At 30.6% G+C, this 12,442-nt stretch overlaps 1 protein-coding gene across 5 annotated transcripts in view; it reads right to left on the bottom strand.

Annotated features, from left to right (window-relative positions):
• Positions 1–12,442, bottom strand: part of Pcdh11x (protocadherin 11 X-linked) — a 718,824-nt gene that overhangs the window by 198,211 nt on the left and 508,171 nt on the right. For all 5 annotated transcript variants that reach the window (XM_058573732.1, XM_058573733.1, XM_058573734.1 and 2 more), the window contains one exon: positions 9,829–10,027. In XM_058573732.1, the coding sequence (XP_058429715.1) occupies positions 9,829–10,027 (199 nt within the window). The remainder of the gene's footprint in view (positions 1–9,828; positions 10,028–12,442) is intronic.

Here is a 12,442-nt window from a genome sequence, read left to right as displayed (position 1 = left end):
GTTAATATAAAAAAAAACTAATAGAGTTTATATGTAAGACAAACTTTTTCTTATTATAGTTTGCATAAAGTGCAGTTCATTTTTAACTCCCGTATTTATAGTGCTTTCATCTCCAGTACTAATCATTGTCCATAAAAGACTATTATGATAATGTTTACTCCAGACGTTTTGAGTATATGACAAACTATTAGCTCAGTCAGATTGAATCTATCAAAATTAATACCCTGTTAACTATAACTTCGTGATTCTGCTAGACAATAGAAGTAGCACAGAACCAAAGACATAAGATTTTCAGGAGAGAAAAGATTGACTTCACAGAAGATTGGATAAGGGATATATTTATGTATTGATTCTGAATTTATCCTATTTAGGATTTTCTTTATATACTTTTCACCATATTCAGGGAAAATTTACTACTAAAATTCATTTCTAATTTCAAGTTGCTCTAATGTAGTACATACATCTATTTAAATATGTTGAAATATCAAGGAAGAACAGTAAACATTCTTTACAATGTGATCATTATCATTAGGCATGGATACAGTTCTTCCTCTAAAATATTCATTGTTTAGCTCTCAAAGTAATTTTAGAAATCAGTAGTTCATAATGCTCAAATTGCCCTTTTAGTTGTAGAATATTCTACAGGGGAAACTTTGTTTCAGTAAATGGACTTTTCACATATACAAGATGTTTTCCATATGGATCTAAGAATCCCCTTGGGCCATGATAACTATTTAAATTATATTCTAATTTACTGCCAATGAGTTGCTTCATTTAAATTGCAAAAGGTAGCTGCTTACAGACATTAGTGACTCTTCTCTTTTAGAACATGATAAATATCAAATCTTGGTTTAGAATATTAAATTGTAGCTTGAAAATGCTAAAACTCAGTTATCTCATTTGCATTATGAGGTTGTGAGACTAAATGAACTCCAACGTCCCTCAGAACTCTAAAATTCAAAGGCAATACAAAAGGCCACATCTTAAGAATAAATTAACAAGGACTCCATTTGGGGTTTCAATATTATAACCCTAGAAGGTGTATTGGAGATCAGTATGATGCCTTAGTTTTATAGCTAAGGAAAGGAGACACAGTGAGGTTAATTGTTCTATCCAAGGTCACAGAGCTAGATAAATGAAGTATGTGGATTAGAATCTTGTACTATATAAATGGATGGCCTAACATAGATTGTGTGCTATGCTCTGTAGTGAAAAGATTTCATGAATAGTGATTTCAAAATAAATTACTATAATAAAAATTTTTAGTCAGCATTCATATTTTAAAAGTATTATTTAATTAGATAGCAAAAAATAATATTTTAAATCACTAGTATTGTCATGGCTTTTGAGATATATACAAATAACAAAAGAAGAATTTTCCAGGACAAAAAATTAATTTCTATGGCTAATTTCATATATATTATTTTGAAGATTTTTTTCACATATCCTGCAATTTTTTCCAAAATAAAATTTATAAAAATAAGGTGTCAGATGAAGATAATGTACTTAGTTGAAACAACTGAGATTACTCATTAAAACAGGAAAAAATCGGTTCATTAAACACTGTCACTTCTAGTATCTATTAGTCATTTTCAACATTCAATAAAGATGTAAATTAACAAACTGCAGAAATCATGGTAAGACAAATTGTCCATAATTGTTCTTTATTTAATGAATTATTTGACATATTCACTAGATGTTGAGTGTTGTCAACAAGCAATTATGAGAGTTGCAAGTTATTGTAGAACTTAGTAGGTTCATGGAGATTATACATACATCATTGAATACTCCTTATTCATTAAAATTTATAAATTATGTTTAAGAAATTGGTGTGTGACTAACAGCACTAAATATTCTAAGACACCCAAAACTTGCATCTTGATTTACTGATTATACTGACTTTCCAAGAATTATAAAAAAGGAACAAATGGAAAATGTTCTTGTCTTATGAGAAAAAAAAGTGAGTGGTAAGGAAAAAGAGGAAAGACAGAAGAAGGTCATAAAATGAATTGCCTTGTGGCTCATAAATATTAGAAACATAAATGTCAAATGAACATTATTATATGGTGTAGGTAGCCTAATAAAAATTTAGAAGCAGAGGAAGGCTTATTGTGAAGAAAAGGCCACCTATTTTCTATCACTGAAAGCAGTTATTGAAGCTTACTGACATTCCAGACCTTATGGCATTGGTTTTCAATTGGCAGCTTGTGCCAACCTCCTAGTGCTTGTCATTTTCAAATAGAAAAGACAAGATAAGAGATTGCTTTACTTAGAGAGGCCTGCTTTTGAGTGATAAACCTCTATCTAATACATATTAGATTTAAGATACTAAAGATAACACTCATCTTAGTCTGTCACATAAATGGAATGCTGAAAATGTGTTCAAGTTTCCAACTTTAAAGATATACTTCTCATCTTGATTCATGACCTCTGCACTTTTTTTTAAACATTATCTCTAGTGCAAATCCTTCATTGCATTCAAAAAATCTAGACACTACAAATTAGGAGATATTTTTCAAGTGGTCTATATTGTTATTGTATTTCTTATAAGGGGAGTTAGATATGATAGAATTGTTTCATACATTTTTCATTTTGATATATTTTTAAACTTTAATAAGCTTTGTTATAAAAAGACTGACTTTTCTAAAGTATGCCACTTAAGCGGTAAAATTAATATACATCACAGAACACCTGCCACTTGATCACTGTTTACATCTGCCTAAGCACATTTATTATACAAACCTATTAATATCAAGTGTATCTTACATTCTCAAGCAATGACAGATGGCTAAACTCTTCATTCTTTTAACCTATTTATATGGAGATACTTTTCTAATATTATTACTTATATAATTACAGGTCTAAAATAAACTAATAGTCATAAAAATATTAATGATTGTAATGAATTTTACTCTAAAACAGGAAGAAAAGTGACTTTGATATTATTACATTAACATGAGATGAGAAGGAATTTTTATTATTTCATTGTCAACATAAAACTGTATATTATTTTCTGTTTGCAAGGAAAGGAAATTTAGCAGGCATTTGTCCTACATCTCCACCACCCAGGGACATTACATTTGGCCCCTTTATTCAAATAACTGTTATCATTGATAATTATAATATCATTCCTTAGACATAATGGCATATTTATTTTTCAGAATACATTATTTCATGTTTGTTGTGATTATTTAAATTATTTTACTTTTATCTCCATGAACTGACATTATGGTGCAGTCTCTAAGAATAAATACAGTTTGTTTTGGTTTGGGTATAAAGTGTTCCCAAAAGACTCATTCACTGAAGGCTTGGTTCACAATGCAATAATGTTCAGAGGTGAGAGGTTTGAGAAGTCATAGGATCATAAGGGCTTGATCTCATCCGTGGTATAATCCACTGATAGCTGAATGGATTGCTAGGGAAGAGGTGGAAACTGCAGGCATTTGATCCATGGATGGAGGAAGTGGAAGAGGTCACTGGTGGCATGCTCTTGTCCCTGAAACCTTCCCCTGTCTCCTCTACTTCCTGGCTGCCAGGAGCTGACCGCATTCCTCTGTTGCTCCCTTCTGCCATGATGTTTTGCCTTATCTCAGGCCCAAAGCATTGGAGCCAACTGACCATGAACCAAATCCTCTGAAGTCATGAGCCAAAATAATTCTTTCCTTTTCTAATTTTTTCCTCAGGTGTTTGTCACAGCAATAAAAATCTGACTATTGCACAATTTTAAGAAAGAATCTTTCATATACAGATTTTCCTTGACTTATGATGAGAGTTCATCCTTATTAATTCACCTTACATTGAAAATAATGTAAGTATATATATATATATATATATATATATATATATATATATATATATATATATATATTATATACCTAACCTAATGAATATAGTTTAGAAACACACTATACTATAGAGCCTGAATAGTTCACTCTTGTGATGTTGTGAGTGACTGGGAGCTGTGAATTATGGCTACTGCACAGTATGGTGAGAGTATTATACAGCATATCTCTAACCTGGAAAAAGATCAAAATTTAAAGTGTGGTTTATCTGAATATATATTGCTTTCTCAGTATTGTACAGTGTAAAACTCAAATGTTTAGCCATCTAATTTGGTATCATCTGTATATAGCCAGAAGAGATAGAATTGGCCTGACAGGATAATTAGCCTTTAAAAAGAACAAAACTTCTTTTTAGGTTGAATATATTTCATATTTCATGTAACAATATTAACAAATGATGACATTCTTTTGTGGTTTAATTGTAATATGCTAATTGACATGTGGCGTCCCTCAGCAATGCCTTTTAAATACATATTAGGTGGCTTATGGAGAGAATGTCCTCTGTATGTAATCACAAACAAAAAGCACCTAACACACACACACACACACACACACATAATACTTGTTAACCTGTGAATTCAGAAAAATTTCAGAATTTTTCTCTGGAAAGTGTTACTATTTCCTTAAATATGTAAATAAATGTTAATTTTATTCTAACTAATTGAATAATATTTTCTGCTTGAATTTTTAGTTGAATGACTAGCACAATCCTTCTGGATCACTGCTTTTCCTATGGTACTAATATTACAAAATTTGTCTGGAAAAATATTTGGATTCATTTTATTAGGTGATCCTTTTAAAATTTTAGTTTTTTTTTATTTTTTTGGCTTTTTTAATTTTGTCAATTGTCTACTTTAAAAATTAGAAGTTCAACTAATGAAACATTCAACTAAAAAGTACCCTAGTGTTATTCATGTCAACAGTCTTAACAGAACACAATATATTTAGCATTTCTCTGAATAGTACTCTAGTCGATCAAATTGGTCTCACATTTTTATACCAATTAATTAGATTATGGTACAGGATCAATCAAAGTGTGTTGTCAGGAAAAGATTAATTACTTCCTTTTTGTGAATTAATTAGTAGTGTATTAGAGTGCTAAGCAAACCAAATCTAGTGAAATAAAAATGAATGTTAAACAGATATGCTAACCTGAGAAATACTTTAGCAGATTTATCAATTTTAAGTAAATGACAAAGTATATTCCTCTTTATTTTAAATATAGAACTTCTTTAGCTTTAAATGTTCTTGGGACTTTTGTTTTTACCACAAAAATGAGTATGTTATAATAAAGAAAGAAAAAAACATTAACAAATAATTTTAAAATTTGATGAAAAATTTCATGCATTTTGTTTCTTTAGGCTCAAATACAAGACTGTGACATAATTATAACATTCTCAGATAGAGGGACTTCCTGTGTGAAATTACTATATCCAATGAAAAGGGTTTTTTAAATTTGTTTTTCTTAGTTGTTGACAGATCTTTATTTATTAATACGTGGTTCTGAGAATCGAACCAGTGTCTCACACATGCCAGGCAAGTGTGCTACTTCTGAGCTACAGTCCCAACCCAATGAAGAGGTTAGTAAAAATGAAGGTGACATAACTTTCAGTTGAAGAAAATTGAAACACTGATTAATCAAAGTCCCTGTCCCACTCACTTTTAGAGAATTTTTTCAGAAATGAAATGATTTGTCGCTGGTAAACTGAAGACAGATTTGAGGCTCTTCAGAAACTTCCCATCTATATCATCATTTCACTTCCTAAGAAGTATGGATATTATTTATGATCAGTCAAATTACAACATGGCAGTAGCTCAGTAGAAATCAGTACTTACCCTTTTCTCTCCGATTTATCCATAGTGAAAAAGTAGTAATATATTCTTAATTTAAGGGGAAAAAATCACAAACACTGGCTTCATATGCATGAGGTATTCATAAATCTCTGATGTTTAATGTGGTAGACATTTGTAAATACTTCTATGAGTCTCAGAACTAATTCTGAATTGTAATTCCAGAACAAAGTTTTACAAAATAAAGTTGGAAAACACTTTAAAATCTTCTCTTCTCAAATTATATTTTAACATAGACATGAACATAGAGCCATATATAGTTTATTATATTTAGAATAGTCTACTAAGGATTACAGGGTCCTCACAACTCTAGATTAATACTATACTGAACATCTAAAATTTCCAAAATATAGTTATGCCCTATTCTTTATGAGAACTATACACTGTGTTTCCACGAATATGTCTCCAGAAAGTCTTTGAAATCCAGATACTACTTGTTACAGTACGCACAATAAACCTAAAACAACCACTAGTGTTATTTTGGGGGTAGGTTTCTGTTTGGTTTTATTTTTACCAAATTAGCTAACTTCAAAGACTATGGTCCATTTTAAATGGTATACATAATTTGTTGGGGCTACTGTAGGAGGAATTTCCTGGAATATGAGACTGCTATCCTAAGAAGACAAAATTGCATAGAATATCACAAAGTAAGGAAATTGCAGTTGTGAAATTTAAAAATTCACAAAGCCTTCAAATGGAGTGATATGTTTTTATTAAGTTTGTCTCCTGAAAAATTAAAAATTGCATTGAGCTTTCTTATTTCTCATTTATCTAAAAAGGAAATTTAGTATTCTGAGCAAAAGACTTTACAGAATGCATTGTGATAATTTCTTCATCTCATCTGCAATTCTTATCAAGCAGGGAACTATATTTTTAACATAGTATTAATAAATCCCTCTAGCAAAAATTTTTTGGGAAAATCTTATTCATGAAAGTTCTATTTCGATCTGTTTTTGTGAACCTAAAAGGGATTTCAGAATTATATTCTATTTTGGGAAATTCATTAGTTGGAAAGAAAGCAGATTGAGGATGTAATGAATTTCAAAATATGAGATGGGAACTGCATAAATTAATTCCATTGCTTTAGGACAACATTTACTTCCTCTAACAGTTTACATTTTTATTTGTGGTGCTATTGAGTAACACTGCACAGTTTACTGACATCTGCTCTATGTCACAAAGCTCATTATTGTGTACTATTTCAGAGCTTTAGACTTTCTTTTGGAAGATTCATGAGTATTAGCCTAAAGAAGTTACTTTGCTTTGGTGAATTCTGCATCAGTTATTTTCTTTCTTTTTAATCAAAACATAATACATACATACATACATACATACATACATACCACGTATACTATGTTACAAATCTCACTAGCATGCTATATTTAAAAACATAATTTCACTTCAAGGTAAATATTGTACCTCTTGTGCTTAAAATACTATTATGCCTCTGTGCTTAAAATGCTAGAATTCTTCTCATCCAAAAAATGGAACACCTAACCAAACATTATCATGAAACATGATTTATAGGGAGGTTTCAGGTTTGGTAGGAAAGTAGGTTGTTAATATCATTCATGGTAAAAGTAACCTTTTAACATTGACTTAGTATTGTTAACCTTTTGCAGAAACAAATTCAGTTTTAAATATTTCTATACTTCGTATAAACTTATTAAAATAACTGTTAAAATGTAGTATTTGTCTTACTGATGTTATAGCTTATGGCCAGTTCCATTTAAAAAATAGAGCTTATTTATCATAGTTCTTTATTAACTTGTAATTTACAATTGCTTCATCCTCTGGAGTAAATATCAATAAAAGAACTCACACTCAAAATAATTGTGTCAATATGATTAGAGCAGAGAAATATTTAGTCACTAGAAGAAACAAGCCTCAAAAAAATAAAAATAAAAAACCCTGTATATATGTCAGCTAATACATTGTTGATGATACTTACATGATTAATTAAAAATAAAATCAATTCCTGTAAAGAATACTGAATTTAAATAATTTAAACAACTTTTAATACTAGATATAATTTGGTTCAACAAAGGTATTTTGAATTTCACATGTCTTATAATTTTAATGTATACTTATTTTCATATTACTATCAAATATATTCTAATTTGGTCTCATTTAATTTTAAAATTTATTTCAGGGTTAGAACCATGGATGTTTACTCTGAGTTATTCTTTAAATGTTGCTGTGCAATTCTATATCAAAGTGTCTTTGTAACATAGGTTATATGAAAAGGAATTAATTATTTCTAGTTTACAAAAATAATTATTCTCTCTATTCTTATCCATTAACATGGTCTGATAGGTCAGTAATTAAAATGGTAATTTATGAAGGGGAGAAATCAAGGACACCTATGCTTAATGCATATTTGTTACTTATAACCATGTTCTTATTAGAGATTGGCTTTGAGTTATTATAGTAGTAAATTATATAATCACAGCTCTGTATTTCTAAAAAAAGTTATTATGCTGTATTGTACAATGTAAATGAGGTAAACTGATGATGCATGTTACAGTCAATTTGTAATCCTTGAAATTAATGTTGATTGCCAGGCGCAGTGGCGTGCGCCTGTAATCCCAGTGGCTCAGGAGGCTGAGACAGGAGGATTGAGAGTTCAAAGCCAGTCTCAGCAAAAGAAGGAGCTAAGCAACTCAGTGGGGCCCAATCTCTAAATAAAATAAAAATAGGGCTGGGGATGTGGCTCAGTGGCTGAGTTCCCCTGAATTCGATCCCCAGTACTCCCCAAAAAGAAAATTAATACTAATCATTTATTCTAAGTATAAAATTTAAAATGGAGATAGTAGTAGATGTTTAGAACTTTTTGGTCTGAGTTTCTCAAATTTATCTAGTACTTTTATATTGTAAACACCTTTAGTATCCCACATCTACACTTGCAAAGAAAAAAAAAAGTTGATGCTAATTTATCATTCATTCTGTATGTTTAGTTTTAGGTTATACCTTGATGTTTAATCAATTTATTTCTCTTACAATGATAAGGAAGCCATTTTGTTCTAAAATCTGCATGTTTTATTTAAATTTATATAATCCATAATGCTTAATATAACCTTTTAATATTTTTAAATTATATTTCTTATTTGATATGATTATCTGGTTACTTGGTCCATTTCTTCATATTCTTCGTGATTTTATACCTGCCATTCTTCTCTATCACATATATGGTATGCTCCTTATTCTATACCAATTTTTTTATACTTTTATTTCATTTATATATTTTTATGTGGTGCTAAGGATCAACCCCAGTACCTCACACATGCAATAGGAGCACTCTACCACTGAGCCACAACCCCAGCCCTCCATACTCAATTTTATGTGCATAATTAATATCTGGGACAGATTATAATTTTTTGGAATTTTAATAATCTTCAAAGACATGTATACTTTATCAATTTTTATTTCTTCAAATTATAAGGCAGAAGAATGCTCATTATATGTTTATGATAATTAATACAATGAAATTTTTAATGTCAAATTCATGATCCTTTTTAAGAATTCAAGATCTTTGGAATTTGTAAAACTTAGCTTTTGTACCTTTTGTCTGGAGACCAAATCTGAACAGTATGTGATTGTAGTCCATTTTTTAAATAAGTGAATGAAAGAAAATAAAATGTTTGATTATATATGTGTATACATAAATGGAAAATCCCACCTATGTCCAAATAAAGTATTATGCATTTCATGATAAATTTCATTTAGAATAGCTATGTTAACACTTTTTGAATAGTATCACTTCCTGCCTTTAAGTTATCTACCTAATTTTTTATGTTTACTTTTAAGAATGTTATTATTCATAGTAACATAATAAACTGTTCTATACTATTACAGCCATGACAGTTTGACTTGTTTCTTTATTGGTTCTTTTTAGTTACACATGAAAGTAGAATGCATTTTGACATAATTATACAAGCATAGAATGTATCCTTGCTTTACATAGGATCCATTCTTATTGATATACAAGATGATGAGATTCACTATGGTGTACTAATATATGTACACAGTAAAATTATGTCAGATTCATTGCACTGTCTTTCCTTTTTTTATCTCCCCTCCCTTTCAAATACAGTAAACCCTTTCATATTGAGAGACTGGCAAAGTGATTACTTACTAGATTCAGGATCAGAGTTGCCATCTCCTTCAGTACGGTTGTTGGGTGCAGCATGATCAAAGTACTCCTCCTGAGGATAGCCAAGGGGCAGAGCATGGGATGTGCTGGGAAGGCTGCCTGCATCATGATCTCCCAGTCCACCATCACTGTTGCTTTCCTGAGAGCCTTCTGGTAGGTGAAATGTGACACGTCGCTGGGACTGAAAAATAGAAAGAAAATTATAGGGTTTCAGCAATGATCCAAATAATTGCTTAATGCACCCAATTTAGAAAATGTATTATTCAGCTATCTAGTGTAGCCATATTAACATTATCCTGGGTTACAAACAATTTCAGGCTTTTGTGAAGAGGCAGATCTGTGTTCAAACCTGCTTTACCAGGCAGTAGAGTTGCTTCTATTGTGTATCTACCCAGGGCATATCCAAATTCAGAATGTCAACTTGTTGTGCCCAAATACCTATAAAACCTGACACTATCAGGTTTTATAGGTATTTGGGCACATAGGAAATCCTGATCATCATTGAAATGTACATTTATTTTGCTATCACTTGGCAATAATTAATTTTTTAAGATAATAAACATAAATAAATATTAAAAATATTGCTTTATCTGTAAGATTCTGGTAAACCAAAACAGTAAATCAAATTTACTTAAATCAAATTTACTTAATCCTGCAGGCTTAAAAATTAAAAGTACAAATCATATTTTAGAATAATCTTAGGGAAGATATTTGATTAGAATTCATTTAAATTGATTTTACTCTTAAAAAACACAAATAATAGTCACATGGTATGGATAACAATTTTAACAGTTGATGGGAACTATAAAAACAAGCTATATATATATATGTGTGTGGGTGTGTGTGCGCGCGTGCATATATAAATATATATATATATATACACACACATATATATGATGGTAATAATAGCAGAATATAAAATATAAAGTTAAAGCATTTATTTCAAAAATAAGAGGATTATGATACCTAAGAAAGGTGATACCGGCACCAGATGAAGCAGCATTTGCATTTCAATATTGCTACACACAGTAGTCTCTGAAGACAATCTTCCTAATGAACCTTACCTCTTGCTATTCAGACCAGTATATAGTTTCCACCCATTGAATCTAGACAGGCCTGTGCAATCAAACCTTACAGTTTTTGCCTTCCTTTCTTTGGACTACTCACTATGGGGAAGACAAGTTACATTGAAAGATGTCTGTCTACTGGGAGACAGCCATACTCTGAGGAATCTCAACCAGCCATGTAGAATGAGCATATAAGAAGAAATTACACTGCCCAGAGAGGCCCAGCTGTTCTAGCCACACCAGCACAGGTGTCATATGTGTATTTGAAGAATTTGTTTTAGACTTCCTGCTGATAACCTCATTGGAGCCACCTTTAAAATTTGGACCAACTTATTCAAGGTACCAGTCATTCTGGAGCAAAGATAGTCATTTCTGGTATTCATTGCCCATATTCCTAACCTAAAAAAATTGAGAAACTTATTTGTTTCTATGTTCCCCCCAAAATAGGCATGATTTGTGATGTAGCAGATAAACCAAAACACTAAACTATTAGAAGCATGAAATATATCAATTAGAAACAATTATTTATATACATCAAAAGTCACATGAATTTAGGTACTAGACATTCATCTGTCAGAATGAAAATGCTTTCAAACATTCAGGTTAGACATTGAGAGATTCTTTCCAATGGACATATGAAAATATTTGTTTTCATTTTTCAGTATAATAATATATAATAAACTTTATGGATATATATAATATTTAAGAAGCAAATTTGAGTGTGCCTTTATTCATAGTCATTATCTATATGTTAAATTTTCAAAAAATATGAAGAAATTACTAATATATATGTAATATATAATATATGGAATATGTTTACAATCATAGAATCATTCTTTCTAATGAGAGTCTGCTTATTTTATATTTGTAAAAATATAAATTTATACTGATGTTTATTCAAATATCATAATAATTTTGTAAGGAGTGGATGGTGATGTTGAGGTAATACTTAGAAGAATTAGTCATGCAGAAAATCATCTAAATAATAGAAAATCCTGTTGAAACAGTTATACTAAGAAATTCAGAAGGCAGTTTTTTTTGGTTTTGAATTGTTTTATTATGTTTTTGGTGTATGTGTTATATCACAAGGAAGCCATGGAGAGTGACACTGAATGTGTTATGTGGTTAAACTACAGTGAACCTTCTAGGATTTAAAACATTGCTCAGGCCAGGCGCAGTAGTGCACACCTATAATCCCAGTGGCTCAGGAAGCTGAAACAGGAGGATTGAGAATTCAAAGCCAGCCTCAGCAAAAGCAAGGTTCTAAGCAACTCAGTGAGACCCTATTTCTAATAAAATACAAAATAGGGCTGGGGTGGGGATATGACTCAGTGGTTGAGTGCCCCTGAGTTCAATTCCTAGTACAAAACAAACAAAATCAAAACAAAAAACATTGCTTAGGAAAATTATAGGGCTGAAATCACTTTCTGTGCTTTTGGTTGCTCAATATCCTTCTTTCTATTAATCTTTGTATATAAAAACAGATGTTGAAAAGAGGAAAATAAAAGTTTTATGTATTTTATAATCAT

The sequence above is a fragment of the Marmota monax genome, unplaced genomic scaffold (assembly GCF_021218885.2).
Source record: "Marmota monax isolate L192 unplaced genomic scaffold, Marmota_monax_Labrador192_F-V1.1 WCK01_AAM20220418_F8-fsc00067, whole genome shotgun sequence".
In the NCBI taxonomy this organism is placed as follows: domain Eukaryota; kingdom Metazoa; phylum Chordata; class Mammalia; order Rodentia; family Sciuridae; genus Marmota; species Marmota monax.
This window is presented reverse-complemented; position numbering and strand designations above follow the sequence as displayed.